The 22,240-nt window shown below is 37.5% G+C and overlaps 1 protein-coding gene across 3 annotated transcripts in view; it reads right to left on the bottom strand.

Moving 5' to 3' along the window:
• The window catches only part of gse1b (Gse1 coiled-coil protein b), a 272,652-nt gene that overhangs the window by 208,984 nt on the left and 41,428 nt on the right, over window positions 1-22,240 (bottom strand). The window contains exon 1 of one of the 3 annotated variants that reach the window (XM_084124102.1): window positions 6,505-6,543. The exons of the other annotated variants lie outside the window; for them this stretch is intronic. Coding sequence (XP_083980228.1) covers window positions 6,505-6,528 — 24 coding nt within the window. The 5' untranslated portion in view covers window positions 6,529-6,543. Of the gene's footprint in view, window positions 1-6,504; window positions 6,544-22,240 lie in introns of those variants that run through there. 3 annotated transcript variants of the gene reach the window in all.

Here is a 22,240-nt window from a genome sequence, read left to right as displayed (position 1 = left end):
CTTAAAGTTTTCTAAGTTCTATTGTTTTATGTGAATGAGTGGGCAGGATTATTTTGACATCGTTTTGAAGCAACGATTCTAGCCTAGATCCAGTTTTCAAGTCTTGTGAACAAATATTCAGTATAAGTTTTATGGCCTTATTTCAGTGACTTAATTATTTAATTTTTTTTCACAAACCATGCATAAATGTCATTTTTATCAAAACTACAAACTTTTATATACATGCTGCTCACATATTATTGTAGCAGAGTTTGTGTCGAATACAGTGAAATCAGAATTTAGCCATGAAAATATTATAAGTAACAGAAATAAGCACAAATGTCAGTGCATGTCAAAACATCTCCAGGGCCCAGAAAACACCACAGACCCCAGAGCACTATGATCAATCCTCAAAAGGTGAGTGGACAAGCAAAAGCCCTCAACTCTGAGCACTAATAAGAAGACTGACCAGAAGCTGATATCCAGCATGCCGGAGTGAATTGCAGAGGTTATGAAGAAAGAGAGTTAACACTGTAAATATTGGCTCTTTGTATATTTTGAATGTTTTTTTTTTGTTTTTTTTGCCAGTTAAAGCCTTTAAAACTTATGAAATGCTTAGCATTCTTTTCCAGTATACCATAGAAACATGTGAAAACTAATCTACAAATACTGAAGCAGCAAACCTTTGGCCACAGCTGTACACCTGTTCAGAGTTTCAATGGCCACAGGACTTCACAATAGCACCTAGATAGTTGACACATCCCACAAAGACAACAAAAGCACCATGCAGACACAATGGAGGAACTAGTGTATGCTGGAACTCTCTTTCCATTGCTGCAAGCCCCCAGATATTAACCAAAAGAGAAAAAAGGCAGCCACCACAAGCATCAAACCCTGTGGGCCCAGCTCTCCCATTTATGATTATTTTTGAATCACTTCTATGTAAAGCAATTTAAACGATCATTGTGCATATAAAAAATAATTTAACTTTAGCATAGTTTAAAAAAAGAATTCTATTATATAAATAATATAGCCTACTTCAAAAGAATATATATTTAAAAGTGTAAACTAAATGTAATGTAATGACATTTAATTGCAATTATATTTGTAATTACACATTTGTGACAATGAGTTTGCAATTTAGTATATTTGAAATGTATACATTTTATGTAATATCAACAAGCACACTACATTTAAAATTGTAATCAAGTACATGTCCTTTAGTTTGTTAGTCAACACATCAACATAAGTAAAAAATGTAGTAAAACTTATAGGCTAGTTTGAAATTATTTCAAAGTGCACTTTTGAAAAAGTGTGTAAAGGTAATCTTAAATTATGCGCACTTCTTTTTTCACAAGGGTAGTGTTATATAAAAGCTATATAATAAAAACATTAATTTCATCTGTCACATGGCAAATTCCTAATGAGCAAGATAAGAATGCGATCAGAGCAATAAAAAGAACATGTAGAAAGCAGAAACAAACAGCAGCAATCAAGGTCTCCATTACTTCAACACCTCCACTGATCACTACACTAACCATATGCTCTGTGTGTGTTTGTTTTTCTTAAATGTTCCTGTGGTGTGCTGTGTGTAGCTCACGGTGAGAGGTTTGAAAAGCATCCAGTACTCCTGTCTTCCTGGAAGCATGTCTCCTAGCAACATGCTCCTAGTCCGTACAGCAGCTGCTGCAGAGGATATCAGGTGTGATGAGATCCATTTATGACCACACACAGTCCCCAATATCAGATATTTGAGTGGTTAAAATGTTTGGTCACACTTTATTTTATGTGTCTTTAATGCTGCCTTCACGTGCTGTCGGAATGATACTTCCCAGTTCTGAAATTATAATATAATTTTCAAAAGCTTTGTTGGAGATATTAGACCAGTCCCAATGTTAGCAAACATGCACAGATGTATCGTCCGCCAATATTTACCGACCGATTTTTTATCAATTTAAAAACATTGGTATATCGGCTATAGCATGAAAAAGGCTGACATAACAAACTGATGGTTTATTAATTAAAGGGTAACACAAGATGTAAAATAAGTCTCTGATGTCCCCAGAGTGTGTATGTGAAGTTTTAGCTCAAAATACCCTACAGTTATTTTCATATAGCATGTTAAAAGCATAGAAAACTTTCTGAGGGTGAGCAAAAACGCACCGTTTTTGTGTGTCCCTTTAAATGCAAATGAGCTGCTGCTCCTGACACAGAGGGCGGAGCTTCAACAGCTTGTGTCCTTTTACCTCACACAGACATGCACTGAAAATTTAAAACACTTTTCGCCTTTTATGTTTAAACCGGAGTCAGACAATGATGGAGAGACTCAAGAAGAAGTGACAACATGTACAGTAGAATGCAACAGGACATTTCTAAATGGTTAGTTGATGAATTCATGCAGCTTATGTGTAGGTATCCTCTAGTCATTGATTAGCACATTCTGTCAAGATAATCTATAAATCACATTCCCGGGGGCGGGGTTTATGTAAATTCTAGGGTTTGTGATGTCACTAACCTGGGAGGAATGTCATGTAGTCCCTACCAGCCGTTTGTTGTAGTCCCTATAAAGCAATTTATTTAAAAGAAAATATCTCCCTTTGCTTTAAACTTTGAGCATTGTAACTTTGCAGATGTTGTTAATGCTCAAACAGCAACATTACACACTAACTAAACTAATCAACCACCCCTTTAACTGCATGAATGCTCTGAGTGGTATAATGTCTGTTGCATAATACAACATTTTTCTTTGGGTAAAATAATTAAATACTTGCTAAAACAATACAAAATACAGTAGGCCTCGACAATAAAGACTACCCGGGGCCAGTGCAAAAAACGCTCGGGACAATTGACGGAACTATCACTACCCCGATCTGGCCAGTGCTGCATTTTCATGAAACTTTATCTTTTGCATGTGTTTTTAAGGCTTTCAAAATTTAAATAATCAAGCGCAAGTAGATGCGAAAGAGTTCTACTCACTGTGTGCCCGGAAAGCTGCGTTTTAGGCAGTGCACAAATACTGAATTGAGCTCTCTTCCACTTTCACAAATTATTTCAAAATAATTGGGCAGGGGCTATGCTTTGAGGTAAAAAATGGATATGATAGTTTAGGAATCCTCAAAATGATCGGCCATATGATAATTACTTTGATAATTATGATTATCACATTTTTACGACGCAAGAGACGCGAGCTTGCTCACACCAGTCATGAAAAGCGGCAAATATGAAAAGAACAGTGGTGGCTTCGTCTCAGTCTCCATCGGGCTACAGTACAATACTATCGCAGTGAAAAGGTGTGTATAATTCAAACTACTTCACCTTCAAAAATCCCAACTAATCACCATTAACTGTAGCTGCAGTACATCTGCATACTTGTGCTGCTCTCTTCTCAACTCCTCCCCTCACACAAGAGCGCGTTCTCCTCATTAGAGCTCCAGGTGAAGGGGTGTCAGTAGTAGAGATGCACCGGTCTACCGACCATCAATCAAAACCGCCCAGTTCCGTTTTTTTGTTTCATTTCGGCCGTTCTCTGTTCTGGACTTGCACACAAAATGCATTGCAATCATTTCCCAAAATGAAGTTTGTGTGAATTTTTTTTATTATTATTTAGCCAATAGTTGTTTGTTCAAACCGGTATCGGTATTGGCCAAAATCTGTGCATCCGTAATTGCAGCGTATGCAAACTACGTGGTGACAGAAAGTCGGTTTATTGCTGTGTTCTATGCATGTTTTTGATGGCATATCCATTTCAGGTCTTGGAGTTTTTACTAAAGAGCAGAGTGTTTGATTAGGGAGACATCTAAAATGTGCAGTGCTGAGCAATCACTCATACGCAATGCCGAGAGCCATATTCTGCCTGCAACTGTGGAAAATGCTCTGTGTGGTTTGAAAAATATGTTACAAATCTTCTCCCAGACAAATAGATGCAAATTGTGGGGGCACTCCACATCCATGATATCCCCTAACTGGCAAGGTCTCCTAAGTGAGAGAAACAAGGGCTTGACAGAGACACATTTTTGGACAATTTTAAGCTCTGTCTTGAATCTTGACTTGGTGAGAATGCTGCAAGTTAAGCTTCCAAAAATGTTGGATATCACTTAGATGTGTTAGCTTGTCATAACAAACCATAATAAAATGGAGGGAATAGATGCTTAGTTACAAGCAGAGAAGGAGCTGCTTTCTGAAAATAAATTATATATCACTGAAACACACACATCACCCGAAATGCAGCATTGCAACCATTTACTCGACCACCCAGTGAGAGAGTCAATGCTTGGAAATGGCCAAGCCTTTCAAGTGGACTCCAAAGAACATGAAAAGCGGCTGTGACTGTCTCTACCAATTTGACTGGTCAAGACACGCTATCCCCACACTGGACAAAGCATGTTCGTTTTTTCTTATCCTAAAAGGAGATATCTTCGTCAGAAGTGCTCATTATAGCAGTCTGGGAACTTGTAAACACAATTTTGTTCGTATGTAACCCTAAACCTTGGAACATAGTGCCCTTTGTCATGCGTTTATTATGGGCCATATTCAAATCTGGGGAACATAGGACTCTCATAGCACAGTTATGTCTGAAGACATTTCTGACAAAGCTCACAGTTACTTCAATCGATATTTCTACCCCAATCTTCACCCACTGAAGAGTTTTTAATTGAAAGCAAAACACAGCCTTGAGTGCTCAGAGTGACTCCAGTTAATAACATTATAAGTTCTCAATAACTATGGTGTAATAACAGTTCCTCATAGAGTCATCGTACAGACTGAATGTGTAACGGCTCGATAAGAGATCAGATGAGTTGCAACAATTAGTAACGCTCTCTATCTCCATGATTGTCATCATTGTCTTGTTTCCTGTTTGCAGTGAATAGGGTTTTTAGAATGAGAAACATCTGTGCTGTCACTTCTGTGAAGAGATTACAGTGAACACCGCCATCCCCATCAAAAGACACGCTGGGTGTTGGAAATGAAAGATTTTAAATGTCACAGCAGCCATATGGAAATGCTGGATATAACAGCAACTTTACACACTCACACACACACTCAGTCATGTATATTTGGATCAAACTGTGAGAGGAGGATTATGTGGTTTTATTTCCTCAAACCTGTTTTACGCTTGCACGGTTGCTCAATGGGTAGCACTTTTGTCTCACAGCAAGAAGGTCCTGACTGAGCTAGGAGATCTATGTGGATTTTGAATGTTTCCCAGGTGCACTCCATAATCCAAAGACATGCAGCATTGGTGAATTGGAAACAATACACTGTCATTTGTGATTCAAGTGAGAGTGTAGTGTGTATCCACCCAGGGTGTTTCCCTGCCTTCAACCCGAGATGCTCTAGCATCCCCGCAACCCTATAGATGACAAGTGGTTTGGAGAATAGATGGGCCGATGCTATTGGTGCCCTGCTGCCTCTCTACTCCAGCTTGTAAGGGTACAAAAGTGAGAGAGAGACAAATAAAAAGTTTTCCTTGGGACTATAAGCAATCCTTTCATTTGATTTCATAGATGAGACAGGTGGAAAGCAAGTCTTTGAAAAGAGCAATGACACAACAGCAATCTCTCTACACACACGTGTGTGTGTGTGTGCATGTTAGTGTGTATGTTGTCATTTCAACACTGAACTGACTTCAGCTGAACAACAGTTGAAATGTATAATTTTCCTGTTGTTGTCACTGTAAAACTGCTTTGAAACAATTTGTATTGTATAAAGCGCTATATAAATAAAGGTGACTTGACTTTAATGTCACATACTAAAATTTAACCAATTACTTCAGTCAATCAGAAAACTGAAGACTGTAACCAATAAAGTTGTATCAACAACAACTAACAATCTTTAATTTACACTGCAAAGATGGAACAGGAGCTGCATCTGACATGGCATGTTCATTTATACAGACTTTTTAATGCTGCTCAAAGGTGGCATAAGCCCTGTTCGGACGGGACTCGTTTTCCAGGGGGACGTTAGAGTAATTCACGTTTCACAGATGTACTGTGTCTGAATCTGCCAAGTCAGTGTTTTTCTCACACAACCTCTAAAAAATTACAGGGCAAATTACCTACAGTTTTTAGGCAAACTCAACTGAGAAACCTAATCCAGTCCGAATTTTTATTTTTTTATTTTTTATTTTATTTTTTTCATACTGATGCCCATCAACTGTTTGGTTACCCAAATTCTTCAAAATATCTTCAACAGTCCCACCCAGTGGCATCCTTGACTGAGCAATTGACTGTCTGTGATTTGACTAGACTAAGTGCAATATTTAATTATTTACCTATCCAGTATTTCTGTTACATCTATAATAATGTTTTCTGCAAAGCACCTTGAGGTTTGCACTCTAATTTCGTTGTACAATGTGTGCAATGACAGTAAAAGCATTCTGACTCTGAGAAAACAAAGTGTAAAAAGAAATCTTGGATGCAACATAAGCAGATCTAAATGTAACACTTTTCATTCATTTTCACACCTCACTTTAATCGCTACAGATGTAATAGATTTAGTTTAATAGTGCAGGGGCAAATTCTGTACCTTTTTCTTGAATTTGTGGGGCATTTTTTGCCCCAAGCACCCGTTCATTTCGGAACCTGCTCAGACCTCTCAGAAGAATTATGAAATTTCTCACTCCACCCCACATTTTGACCATCCGGTTTAGAAAATCATAAGTCTTATCAGTTAGAAGAAATATAACATCACAAGTCAGAACAGTCAGAAGGCCTGTCTTAACTTTGGTGGGTGTAGCTCAAATGCTCTAGAAAAGGTTAGTCAGAAAAAGATGCTTTTTGAACTATATGGTGTAGCGTGCACTAGAAAAAGTTAATGTGGACAATGTACAACAAATTCAGTATTCTGTAAACAGGTTGCATCACTTCTGGTTCAGATCTTTTGTATTGTGTTAAATATGGAGCTGTTTTACTCAAGACACCTTCAAAGGAGCTACTAAAAATGAGCATAATAATGTCGCAAATTCAGGTTGACAAAAGTTTTTTTTTTACTTTTCTCACTAACATTTGGATAATAAAATAAAATAAACTGGAACAAAAACAAAAAACAAAAACTAGTTAGGTTAGCTGATTACCTTAAAAGTCCATAGCTATCTGCGTCAGTTCATACTGCTGTTAACACTTTCTAAGACAAGTGGATGTGATGAAAGTTTTCCTGTCTGTTCATGTGACATTCGGCATAAAGAATATGGGGTCATGTTAGCCAGCCAAACCATGACCCATTGGCTGTAACACAGAACTGCATCAGAAACTCCACTACAGACCAATGCTATAGACTCTAGTCTAAAACAAGCAGTCAGTCTCAATAGAGCGCTGCTGCCACCTATTGGATATAGTTTACTCGTCTGTTCAAATAATACATTAAAAAAATATGAATGGCAATATAAATTGTGTATGTTAATATGAATATGGCAACCACCCAGAATCACATTATACTTCATGGGTGAACCTACTGAGCTGAGACATTAAAGAAAAAAATCTTTGTTCGTGTTCTGGAGAAGAAGAAAAAAGCATTAACATCTGAGGTGGCAAGAAGGCGAGTAAATGGAAATAAAAATGTAGAAATTTGTAAGGCCAGTTACTGGACTGCATTACTGTGAAAAACCATTAAAACATTTATATGAACACATCGTTCAAAATTTGTTTTAAATTTGTTTCCCCATGTTGTGAGAATGAATGAAAAAGAGCCTGATTGCTGGAAGCTTGTAAAGAATTCTGATTACAAACAGAGAAGACATGGATTAAACCACTGGAGTGCCATGGATTATTTTAACGCTGCCTTTATGTGCTTTTTGGAACTTCAAAATCGTGGTCACCATTTGTTTGCCTTCAGTGCTGAGATATCTTTTTTGTAAAAAAAAAAAAATCTTTGTGTTCTGCAGCAAAAAATGTCATACATATCTATGGTGGCATGAGGGTAAATAAATGATTAGAGAAATCGTATTTCTGAGTAAACTATTTGTTTAAGGCTAATTACTGGACTGCATTTATAACTCTAAAAAAATCTATGAAAAACCATACAAATTTTATGTAAACATCTTTTGAAAAAAATGGTTTTACATTAGTTTCCCCATCCTTTGGGAATGAATGTAATAGAGCCTGACTGCTGGATACATGATGAAAATGGTGTGGCTGATTGTACACACAGAGTAAATGAATAAGACAATTGGTCTGTGCACTTTATTTCCACTGACTTTCCACCTATCGCAATGCGCTGCACCAAAACATTACTGATATACTGTAAGATACTATATAAGAGAGAAACACAAACACTCAGCCATCTACCGCTAACATAATACCGGTTTAACTTTTTTTAAAAAGTCGCAGGACAGTAGAGGATATGGAAATGTGTGAGTGTAGAGTGGCTGAAATCCTGACAAGGTCTTAAAATCGCTGTTGCCGCCACAGTGACGCTGCTCAACTGGAGGGCAGGGGGCTGTGGGTAGTGAGAGCGTGTGTGGTGAGGAGAGCTTGAGTCACAGCATGTTAACCAGAGCCATGTGTGGCCGCCTGCCTGAGGGGCTTCTCTCAGAACAGCTGCCACACACACACACACAGACAGACAGCTTCACATGAGGAGAAAGGAAACCTTAAATATGATTGTGTATTTGTGCAATACATATATATATATATGAGATATATATATGAGAAAGGCTTTACATATACACAAAAGACACACACACATACAATTTTTAAGTGTGTTGTTTCAGTCATGAACTAGTGACACACTGGAAGTGAAGGAATGTGAGGAATCTTCAGGGAGTACACTCACTCAGACACTGACCCAACAGATCTATTCAACAACAGTGATAGAATATTTCATTGAGATCTTTTTTTTATTATTATTATTAATTAGTGTTTTAGTTTTAGTTAAGTCCCCACAGCGCTAATTTGTTTTCCTATCCTTTACTAATTGTTTTTACTTTCCTTGAACTGTACTTTGAGTACTGCACGACTCAGTTTTAAAGTGAGTCACTGTAACACGGATCGTATGTGGATCACAGAAGAGGGGCCCGGCAATAATTGAAAAGTCATTCATTTCAACAGTCCAACCCAAAGAAAACTACAGTGACAATGTCCACATGTTAAAATGGGCCAAAACTTTACCACATGTCCAAAAAACATAGCATTCCCATAGTACCAGGCCCAAAACAACATGGTATCATCCTAGTATCACAGCCAAAAACATGGTAAAAAATATGGTATCATGTCCAAAAAACATGGACAGGCAGTGTCGGCATTCACAGCTAAAAATAACAAGCAAAGCTGTACCAGGCAACTGGCACTAATAAAACATCTACACAAGGATAATTGTATCAACACAGCAAACTGGAAAAGAGGGAGGTGGGGGAGTGGTGGGACGGGGGGGGTTGGTGGAGAGGAAGAAAAACAGGTCCCACAGAGCTACCGTACAGGCGCCAGTTAAGACAGCCAGCACAGAGAGAGGAGAAGAGAGGAAAGACAGAGCGCGAGAGGGGGCAAGAAACTCTCAACAGATGCGTGAAGCCCTCGTCAGCATTCCTGCTAGGTAACGCAAGGTCAGGAGCTGCAGGAAGACAATATGAGGACTATTTAGGCTCCCTCTGCGCCAGATGTGTTTTAATAAGACGGCTGCCCTCCCAGCTAATAAGGTCAGCCTCTGGCTCCAGCGAGACGAGCAAACAAGTCGATTCTTGGCAGGAATTCAGCTCGGGCTTGGCACAGTCTCCGGCTCGGCTTCCTGCACTCTGAATGAGGCAGAGAGAGCTTCAGTCATCTCTTTACACGAGCAGCTTTTTATTAGATACTTCCTTTTTACGCACAGAAGAAAAAATCGTAAGGAAGAAGAAAAACAGAGGGAATGATCATAATAATGTAGTTATTTTTCTCAATTATTCTCAACCCTCGTTATTCCTGTCCAATCAGGAATCAATGGGCTCAAATGTCTGTACATGGACCTCAGTGTTGATTCCGTAAATGTTTGGGAGACAATGGACCAATCATGGGTAGAGAAACAACACAACAGAAGAACCACTGGAGTGTTATTCAACTGTTTTATGGAGATTATGCTCCATTAAGTTATATTTTATCATGCAATAATTAGTCCTGGACAATTCGAAATGTTACCAAATTATAGGTGGTTGGCATTATTAGCATTTTTATGAGGTCCATCACAGAGTAGACGTACTAAAAACAGCAAAAAGCAGAAATGGATGTCATTCACAGCAGACACCCTAACACATCCTGTCCTGACAGCTGGCCCATTCATAATAAAAGACAATTAATTTCCTCACTCTCTCTCTTTGTCTCTCTGGATTTGTGGCACTTTCAAAACATTGCTTTGTTTGTGGAATGAGTGCTGCAACATGTTAAATTTTGGCTCAACCAATTGAGATTGGGACGAGACTATATTGATAAATGACAGACATGGGGCAGGGCGGAAAAAGTGGTAAGATTGTTTAGGAAGCCTGATTGGAAAGAGTCATAATTTTTGCTGTTCCATTTAGTTTCCACTAGTGGCGCAACATCAATACAAAAAAAGCACAAATATGGAGAATCCTCCAGTTAACTGCACAGGGCACAGAAAGCAAGCAAAGAAAAATCATAACGACATTAAATCACAACAAGCAGAATTCTGACCTGCCAATGTTTAATCAAATTGTTTTTTATTTGAAGGAACGACACATTTTAGTTATGAGATACATTATATACATAACACATTACGGAGTGATTACGGATACATTAAATAAGTGCATGGCACGGCCAGTTTTTACATAACTGTAATGTGTTGTTTTTGCGATTTTAGGATACCAACATCTAATTGTTTGACAAGTGTGGTGAGTCTCACAGGCTTCTGGACACAAAGTTGGGCAGTTTCCACAGGAAGGTTTGTTTACAAAAGTGGCTTTTATCATTGAAAAGGACATATTTACATTAGATGCTGGGACTCGACAGAGAGACAACTTTACCACTTTACAGTGGCACAATCAACAACATTGTAAAAATAAAAAAAAATAAAAACTCTAAAATTTTAGATGCACACCAGCGACACCCTGTGTTTGATAACGATGCCCCAGAGACACTGGGAAACACAGGAGGTGGAGGAAATACCAGAGATGAATGAGAAGAAAGCAACCAACCAATGTATCTGACTGTTCTTAACCAGGAAAAACAATAATAGACCAGAAAATGTATACTGTCTCCTTTAAATTAATGTAAATGCAAAACGAGTGTCCATTCTGGCGGTTTTCTAGGATGACTTGTTGCAACATTATCAGTAAATGACTGTATGATGCTTGAAGAACATGCTGCAGTGTCTAAAGGTAATTTTTAAATTTAATGATTGACATCAGAGTTTCTGGGTATTTGTATGCTGATGTATAAAACTGAGGTTAAAACTACTATATAGTTATACTATATATATAGTTTTAACAAATCAGATAGCTATCAGATCAGTAAAAGTGCATGAAGTGACTAGGTGTAAACAGGCCCTGAGAAAGGGGCCCTGGAGCACCAAATGAGCCAGGACTGCCACCTGGATTTGAGACAAAATACAAAGTGAAAATCTATCTAAGGGGGCCAATGTTCACCCTACTCCTACCCCCCACTGCCTGTAGCACTAACCCTGCCTTTTACTTAACAAAAGGTGTTTGGACCATGCATCATGGATGTAATGATACTCCCCTATTTTTGCACTTGTCATTCACACCTCAGATTTGGAAAAGGCTCTAGAAATGGTCCTGTCCATGTTTAGAGCACTAAAATTGTCCATAAAAGTTTAAACACACTCACTCTGGTCTAGATTCACTCTGTAAATGATGTTGAATTTACCATGGTGTTCCATGCAAAAAATGGGTTTTTGAATATTTTGCCATTTTGTTTCATCCAGCACAGCAACTGGATTACGTCTTCTGAATAATGTGAACAATCTAATGATGTTTTAGCATACGCCGCAGCTCTTAGTACCAATATCAGTTCATATTCTGTGATGTTGCTTTAACTTTGTTATTTAAACCGGAAGAACAAAAAAGTGGGATTTAAAAAAAGTGGGTTCATTGTATAATATGTAAATCATACACATCTGTCAACATAAAAAAAAAAAAGAGCTTCACTACCCTTTAAATGAGATGCATGAAATGGTAACCAATAAGCAGTCTTAGCCAGAATGTTTGGTATGGAACATGAACCTGACCTGGTGAATGAGCACTATACTGCTACACATGACCTGATGTGGACACCAAGGGCGGGGGGGTATTTCCTCTGGGAGGAAACTGGTCTACGTGCCCCCGTTGCTAACCCCTAGCTCTCTGAGACACTCATAAATCTGACTACTGCTTTCCCTTTGTACTCTCCCTAGAGCTACAAACACATCACTTCTGATTAAGGGTGGCCAGTATACTAGTTTATTTTAAATAAAAATAAAACAGTACAAAATGTTTTATATACACTTCATACTGGTTTGTATTGTAGTTAACGTGGTTGTCACAAAATGAGGTCTACACTGTTGCTAAACTGCAGGTCATGTTTTGATAAAAAGAGTTGCTAAAAGTGTATCAAGCCACAAAATTGACTAAATTTGTTACTCACATGCTTTAGGTACATCCTTTTTTTTGTATCACTCTGTCTACTCTTCAAACAGCATTACGGTAAAAAATACTATGGCAGTAACCTTCTCATCTGACGGCGTTTTGCTTGGGGAGTTGAGCAGACAGTGCTCCCTGTTCCTTTTCTTCCTAATTAACTGACGGGACAGGATTTTCTTTTAGTATTTTCCCCCTCTGTTTGGCCTAGAACACTTCATAGTCATTCAATTTGAAATGGAGACTACAAACATGGAGGTTTTTCAGATTTTCTGTAGCAGTGTTCTCTCCAAATTTACGATTCTTTGCAGCCTTTAGCCACTGCCTACAATGCTCTGGATCCTTCACTGAAAACCGAAAACAACTCACTCCCGCTTAATGTTTAGTTTTTGCACCCAGAAACGATACAAGTCAACACCATTGTGACTAAAAGTTTGCAAAGAAGTATTTCCTACTCAAGCAAGTTGGTATTTGTCTCTGATCAAGCCTATCCAATAGGAGCAGACCGGGGTGTGAAATAACGAATTAAGTTATTGTAATTAAGTACTGTAATTACGTTTTTAACAGACAGAAATTTTTAAAAATCGTGTACTTCTACTTAAGTACATTTTAAGTGAGTTAACTGTTCTCTGCTATTTTCTCTCCATTTGTGGTAGTTACATGCTTGTTTAATTTTATTTTTATGCATTAACGTGATTGGCTAGGGAGAGAGTAATCGGTCTAGTGACTCTCATCAAATCCAATCGCGCATAGAATCACTTTAACCACAGCAGTGGATGGCAACAGCTGCTGTTAATCATGGCTGCTTTGGAAGGACAGCCTTCAGCCATCAAATCAATTAAGATATCAGCATTTAATTCTTCCTCTAATTTTAAGAAACGTGTAATTTTATTTTTAAATTTAGGATTTCTGCTTTCTAGATGATCTGTATATCTACATCTACAGGGCCTAAAATTTGGTGCAAGGTTGCAGGTATTGCGTACAATGTTAATATTTCCTGCAAGTTCCCACTCCCATTTATTAACTTATAGAGAGATTACATATAAAGAGACGTGTGATCTGCACTGCCTCATCCATTATTAACGCATTTACTGTCGCTATTCCAGAATATTAAGAATATTAGGCCTGCATCGATTCATTCTTCCATGTATTTTGTAGTTTATAGAATCAAATGAATTTAAAGCATATAAGCACTTACATTGCAAGACAAACTGCACCTTATCTCAACGTTCGACAGCACATTTTGTGAATCAGAGGCTGTTCTTTGAAGTCCTGCAAACCTAATGTGCACTGACTGGACCAGCAAAAATCATTTTAACAGAAGGCTAAAAATTAGTTTATATTTGAAAGGATTATTGCCGCTTCCATTGACACGAGTGTATATTTTATAAACTTTATTTTATAAACTTTTTGTTTTTTGCTAGTACTTATCTGTATTTAAAGGTCAGAAACATAAAATAAACATTATATGGTTGATAACACTTGTGATATATGACCATTGCTGAATGCGTCCATCTCAGACTTGGAGTGGCCATGGATAGCAAGTGCATTATGGGTGTTTTTCTACCTATCTGGCAGAAGGAAAGACAACAGCACATGTTCGATTTAAAAAAAAAATAAGTCACCTTTCTACCACATAGGCAGCCAAGTTTTATTGAAAGCCCATTTTGCAAGTGGTGAATAGTAGTTCAAGTAGGGCTGTTGCAGTGAAGGAATTTCCCTTAAAGTGATATTGAGTGGCTCAATATTGCAATAAGCAATATCACCACATTAATATTACTATACAACTATTATATTTTTAACAGTTATTTCCGATTCACGAATTGACTGGACAAGAGGCTTTCCAAAAGTGCTAATATTTCAGAAGTATTAGCACTGGCACATGTCTCTGTGTGTGCTAGACAGGCTATTAGTCATTGCAGTTGCATTGTTAGGTGGCGGCATAATACACTTAAAACGCTGATTCATGAAATAAGGTGTTGAAATTAAAGTAACTGAGTGCCACTTCACAAGGCTTAATTGTCGAGCATCGAGTCACGTGGGTTATCCTGAAGCTGATGTTTCACTTTATAGAGATTAATGGCATTGATTCAATGCACTGAACAGCGCTGGCGCCAGTCATGGAAAATCCCCTTAAACGTTGAAAGGATACTATTACAAAAATATTGTTATCGTGAAATAAAATGACTAAGATTTTGGTCATATTGCTTCATGGAAAATTAAAAGCATAGAAGGGAAGATATTTCTAAAATATTGTTTCGGTTAACAGTCCTGTATCATCTTTCCAAGTTCAAAATCTTCCTCTGAGGCCTTGACGAAGATCAACTCACTGCATGACAGTAAATAATGAACTGCACACATACTGTAGGCTGTGATCTTGAGTGCATCTGGTCATGCTTTTGGCTCAAATTATTCACACTTCTCTTCACACAATATGAATATGGACGAGTGTGAATATATGCAATGCTAGAACACAAACATGTTTCAAACAGTGATAGACACAGCTCAAGTTCACCTGTTAATCACTGCAAAAAGAAGAAACCTTATAATTATAAACAAATGTCATTCAACTTCCGTAATGTGTCGTATTTCTGAGTATAATAAAATATGTATTTGGAAATGTGTGAGTGCGATGTGAGATGTAATTATTAAACCATTATAGGATTTGCTTCTTGTTTTCTTGTGTTCTTGAGCCCTTTGAAGCATAACTCTTTCCTTTGTTATCAAATTTACTTACTGGGAAATAAAACATAAAAAAATGGGTTTTGCTCAGGAAAGCACCACTAGAATTTTCAACAGATTTTTTTCTACAGATAAATTACGTAAGAAGAACAAAAACGTAGATGAGAGTTTTGATTTCAACAGTAAAAAAAGTAAATGCATTGTGAGATCAGAGTAAATAAGATATTTCTCTCTATGTATAATGACTTTAAATGAGCAGCAGAATAAGAAACGACCATATGGTTCCATTCAGCAGTTTCCCATTTGGGCAGACACCTTTAGCATCTTCACAACCTAATCAAAGTAGATGAGGTGTGTGTGTCACAGTGGATGTGTTTGTTTGAGCGGAATGTGTTTGCGACAGAGTGGACTGAGATGAATAAGGCAAAAAAAAAAAAAAAGGAAATCAATGGAAGATGTGTGGGAATGTGGGTCTCTATCAGTTTGAGGGGGATACGTGTGTTGCAGTATTTGTGAAAAATGTGAAGGTCTGAGAAATGTGTGGTTTAGTGTGTGAGTGTGTGTGAGTGTGTGTGTGTGAGGTTGGAAGGGGGTAAGTGGTGTGGTTAGACACCCGGAGTCACTGAACATTCTTCTGGCATGTGTTCAGCTTCCAGCCCCCTCTTCCTCTTCTTGTGTGTGCGAGACTCTGTCCTGGCAGCCAGCCCGGCTATGAAGTGAACTTAAACAAACTTCTGTTGCAGCCATCTGCTGGAGCTGGGGAATAAATCAAACAGCTTCACGGCCGCCAGCGATCGAGTTACCATGAGCAACAGCGCCCGCGCGCCTGCCTGGAGCCACAGCGAACCTCCGCCGGCCAACATGTGGCCACTCTAATCCCTCCCAGAGAGAAGAGAGAGAGACAGAGACAGAGAGAGAGAGAGAGAGAGAGAGAGAGAGAGAGAGAGAGAGAGAGAGAGAGAGAGAGAGAGAGAGAGAGAGAGAGAGAGAGAGGGAGAGAGAGAGAGAGAGAGAGAGTGTGTGTGTTGGAATGTAATGTTTTGATACTCCTTGAAAGTATTTTGTATCATGCATTGTTTTTTTTAGTTTTTTTCATTTGCTCACACTTATTATTATTGACTAATAACCATTCTTGTTCCAAGCGGTTAAATGCACTTACATCTTGAAATGCTTTTTTGACACAAAATTTATGTAAGCACAGTCAGTTATGTCTTAGGGGATTAAACACAGGACAAAACATCTGATATGTCAAAATGGATATCATGCTATATATGATAATGTCATCATCAGTAATAATCAAACAGCAGTAAAGCTGAGAAAGAGAAAAATGACTGCTCTTAACTGGAAAACATTCAGATACTTAAAGCACTCTTTATTTATTCCTTGTAATATGTTTCTTTGTTCTTCTTTATTATTTAACATTTGCTTGTATGTTTTGAAGCTAATTGAAAACTCTCGACATATAATTGTTTTAATTTAAACAAAAAACAATTTAAGTACTTATAGTTACAAAAATTAATATATATATATATATATATATATATATATATATATATATATATATATATATATATATATATATACACAGTGCTATGCATAAGTGAATACACCCATGCTAAAGTTGACTAAAAAGAGGAATAAAAAATCATATTTTGGAAATTGAACGTAATGCCTTAATTTAAAAAATTTGGAAAAATCCAACCTTTAAGGACACCAATTTTCTTTGTGAATGAATAATGTATCGTAAATAAATAAATGTTCTTCCTTAAAATACATGGTGCATAAGTTAGTACACCCCTATGTTAAATTCCCATAGAGGCAGGCAGATTTTTATTTTTAAGTATTTTTTTTTATTTTTTTTTTAGGATACTATGCATCCTGATAAAGTTCCCTTGGCCTTTGGAATTAAATAGCCCCACATCATCACATAGCCTTCACCATACCTAGAGATTGGCATGGTTTTATTTCAGTTAGCCTAAAAGCTAGTTTGATTTGCACTGAGAGATGATCTTATGGAAAGTACCCCATGCCAATCTCTAGGTATGGTGAAGGCTATGTGATGATGTGGGGCTATTTTAATTCCAAAGGCCAAGGGAACTTTATCAGGATGCATAGTATCCTAAATTTTTTTTAAAAAAAATACTTACAAATAAAAATCTGCCTGCCTCTATGGGAATTTAACATAGGGGTGTACTAACTTATGCACCATGTATTTTAAGGAAGAACATTTATTTATTTACGATACATTATTCATTCACAAAGAAAATTGGTGTCCTTAAAGGTTGAATTTTTCCTAATTTTTTAAATTAAGGCATTACGTTCAATTTCCAAAATATGATTTTTTATTCCTCTTTTTAGTCAACTTTAGCATGGGTGTATTCACTTATGCATTGCACTGTATATATATATATATATATATATATTAGGGATGTGCAAAGCAGCCGGTATTTGTATCTGTATTTGTATTTGTTGAGGGGGGAAAAGTATTTGTATTTGTATTTGTATTTGTATTCGAGTAAAATTCTAAATAGGTATAAAAATCCATTTTACACTTCTAATTTACGTTATAGTGCAAGTATTCTTTAATTATATCCATTATCATAATTATGGATATGCAATATTGGTTGATGTTTTTCCTTAAATCCAGCAATGAACATGTAACAACGAATGTCAATGAAAAAAAAAAATAACATAACAGCCATTACCTACGTTAACGTTACTCTGTCAACAGCCTTGTCTAAATTACCGAGCTAACAGAGCTACTAGTGTTGTCACGGTACCAAAATTTTAGTATTCGGTACCAATACCAGTGAAAATCCACAGTTCTCAGTACCAATTTCGGTACCAAAGCTTAATTTAGATTAAGTTTACATATATTAAAGTGTATATCACGGTTACAATGATGGAAACTGTATAGTATTAAAAACACTTTACAATAAGATTCCATTTGTTAGATAACATTAGATAAAATGACCTAACAATAAACAATATTTATATACTGTCGCAATTATTCTCCTTGGGGTTAATTTAAAAATACATTTTTAAAATCAAAAGTTAACATTATTTAATGCACAATGAATGAAGTGAACAAACATGACCAATCAAGTGTTTGTATTAAATAACATTCACAAACATTAATTAATGTTGTAAAAATATATTGTTCACTCAATGTATTGATGTTAGACAACGCATTAAGTAATGTTAATGGATGGTATCTTATTGTAGTGTTACCAAACTATACAGGAGATAAAACGTGTTTTATTTGACTTGACTGTACTTTTATTTAATCCAAAACTGCATTCATATTTCATTTTAAAAGGGCTTTTTAAACCTGCTAAGAGTTATCCAGCCAAGAATAAGCCTAGAACTATGGTTCGCACCGCTTTCTCCTTTCCACAAGCGCTTGCTCTCTCGTGGCGTCTGTTGTTGCTATGCAACCGCGCCGCTCATTTGAAATCTGCACGCGCAAAAAACACGCTATGTGAACGGCCCCGTATGACAACGTGACATTAGCCTAATCCAAAATATTACCATATGTGGCTCTTTCCTCCTTTCTTATCAACAATTGGATTTACAGCCACCACATCAGCAGCACCGCCGTTCAGGAAACGCAGCTTTTTGAAATAAAGTTTTTCTTGTTCCCGAATACAAATATTTTTAAAGTATTTGTTCGAAATAAGTATTCGTAAAAAACACATTATTCGTGCCTTTCCGAATACCGTATTCGGGTTCGGCTCCACCCCTAATATATATATATATATATATATATATATAATTTATTTTTTGTTACATATTTATATATATATATATATATATATATATATATATATATATATATATATATAAATAATGTATATATATATATTTATACATTAATATATAGCGATTGCGGGCCCAAGCCAGTGGCACCATATATATATATGGTGTGCGTCCACGGCGAGGAACGGGCAGAGAAGAGCGAAAAATTTTTAGTTCATTCCTACTTCCATAGGAATTCATTGAAAACGCTCGCTCTGCACCATTATCCATGTCAGTGCGGACGAACATATTTTACTTTCGTTTTTAAGTTAGCAATTCAAAAGCCCCCAGCGGTGTCACACGTTGATTAACCGGTGGTAAAATATTCCTCACCGTCACATACCTAGTATATTTTTATATAGATACAATAGGCCTACCTGACTTTGAACACAAGAGGGCAGTATAGCACTATGAATGACATTATTTATTTATTTTTTGGACTAAAAAAACATTCTGGATGTTTTTTAACTTAAACAATTATTAAATTAAAAAAAAAAAAAAAGAATAAAATGGTTTTAGTTCTGATATTTGTATAATTTTATATAGAAATGAATGGTGTATAATTACATTTTTAGAAGATAGGAGGTTTTTAGTGTTTCCTTTTTTGACATTACTTTAATCCCTCGCCACAGCAAAACCGTTTGAGATATTTATTATCTGTTTACAATTTAGCATCTTTAATGTATTTTCATCATGTTGAAAAAGTTTGGTGGGAATAAAATAAACCACTTAAGAGGAGTGGGTAAAAATTCAGAGGCTGATTTTGCAAAGAAATCCACATTCAAACCAAAATATCTGACTTCCTGTTGCTCGGAGCTAATTACTGTAAATGAGAAAATTGTCTGGCTCGATGAGACCAATATGTGTACTGATTTTTGTGACTGTACATAAAATTAACCCCCTCACTTTTGTCAAAAGCATTTAGAAAGTGACACACTTCCTGCTGCCAGTTGGTGGCGCTATAACTTTGACTCACAATAGTTACATACATGTGATCGGCCTCTTACCACGAACACACTGCTGAAGTTTCATCAAGATCAGTTAATGTATGCAGAAGTTATAACACTTCGTTTTTATCTTTTCTCGCCATAAATTCATTTCCTCGCCACGGCCAAACCGTTCGAGATATCAAAAATCCGTCCACAATTTAGCATCCTCAATGTCTTGACTTTATGCTGACCGAGTTTGGTGGCAATTGAAAGAATTGCCTAGGAGGATTATTTCAAATACCAGAGCAAGCGTTCTCCAAACAACCCATAATAGCCGACTTCCTGTTGGGCTGGCGTAAAACTTGACCAAGGGAAAGTTGTTCGGCCCGATGAGATCTGTACGTGTACTGAGTTTCATATTAATTCATGCAAGCGTGTTTTATCTATGGACCAAGTTTTCAGACCCCGTTCAAGGGTGAAAAATCCACCCCACCCCCCCCTCCTCACACACACACACAGAGACAGAGAGAGAGAGGGAGAGAAAATTCTCCAGAAAAATCCACATTCAAACCAAAATATCTGACTTCCTGTTGGTCGGTGCTAATGACTGTAAATTGGAAAGTTGTCCGGCTTGATGAGAACAATATACATACCAAGTTTTGTTGCTGTAGATGAATCTAACCCCCCACTTTGGTCAAAAGGTGGCGCTACTGAGCCATTCCACAACGCCCGTTTCTGAAACTTTGCACATGTCTACTGGCTAATACATGTGATGTGTCTGTCGAGTTTCATGCAATTTCAAGCATGCTAAGAGTCTCAAAAGCATCACAAAATAATATTAAAGTTCGATGCGTTGCCATGGCAACAGTATCTAAGATATCAATAATACTTTCACAGGTCTACAGCTGCTGTGGGTCTACATTATACACAAAGTTTGAAGCAAATCAGGTAAAAATAAGAGAGTGATTTCAAAGCATTTTGAAAGTGACAAACTTCCTGCAGCCAGTTGGTGGCGCTATAACTTTGACTCACAATAGTCACATCCATGTGATCGGCCTCTTACAGCGAACACACTGCGGAAGTTTCATCAAGATCAGTTAATGTATGCAGAAGTTATAACACACTTCCTATGTCCCATTATTCGCCATAAATTCGTTTCCTCGCCACGGCCAAACCGTTCGAGATATCAAAAATCCGTTCGCAAGAATTCATCCTCAGTGTCTTGACTTCATTCACACCGAGTTTGGTGGCGATCGGATGAATTCCCTAGGAGGAGTATTTCACATTCCATTGTATGCGTTTTCCAAACAATGTATAATAACCGACTTCCTGTTGGGCTTTTGTAAAACTTAGAGCACGAAAGTTGTTCAGCCCGATGAGATCTATATGTGTACTGAGTTTCATATTATTACATGCAAGCGTGTTTGATTTATGGACAAAGTTTTCGGACCCCATTCCAGGGGGCGCTGTCGAGCCCCCCTGCCATGCCCCGGTACCAGCTTCAGCCCGGCCCTGATGGCCGCAGGTTCTGATGTGTGTGCAAAATTTCAAGAGTTTTTGAGCAAGTTAAGGGCCCCAAAAGTGGCAAAAAGGCAGAAAAAAAATAATGAAGAAAAAAAAAGAAAAATATAGCTGCGAGCAGCGATTGCGGGCCCAAGCCGTTGGCACCGCCACCCTGGTGCCTTTAGTTACACTAAAGATATCAAAAATCCGTCCGCAATTTAGCATCCTCAATGTCTTGACTTCATGCTGACCGAGTTTGGAGGCGAGTGGATGAATTCTCTAGGAGGAGTACATCAAATTCCACAGCATGCGTTTTTCAAACAACCCTAAATAGTTTACTTCCTTTTGTGCTGGCGTAAAACTTAGAGCATGAAAGTTGTTCGGCCAGATGAGATCTATATGTTTACCGAGTTTCATATTATTACATGCAAGCATGTTTGATTTATGGACCAAGTTTTCGGAACCCGTTCCAGGGGGCGCTGTCGAGCCTCCCTGCCACGCCCTGGTACCAGCTTCAGCCCGGCCCTGATGGCCGTGGGTTCTGACCCGTGTGCAAAGTTTCAAGAGTTTTTGAGCATGTTAAGGGCCCCAAAAGTGGCTGAATAGTCGTAAGAAAAATAATAATAAATATAGCTGCGAGCAGCGATTACGGGCCCAAGTCGGTGGCACCGCAACCCCGGTGCCTTTAGTTACCTAAAGGCACCGGGGTGGCGGTGCCGCCGGCTTTGGCCCGTAATCGCTGCTCGCAGCTATATTTATATATATATATATATATATAAATATATATATATAT

Source organism: Abramis brama (genome assembly GCF_963993115.1).
Source record: "Abramis brama genome assembly, chromosome: 9".
Taxonomy (NCBI): domain Eukaryota; kingdom Metazoa; phylum Chordata; class Actinopteri; order Cypriniformes; family Leuciscidae; genus Abramis; species Abramis brama.
This window is presented reverse-complemented; position numbering and strand designations above follow the sequence as displayed.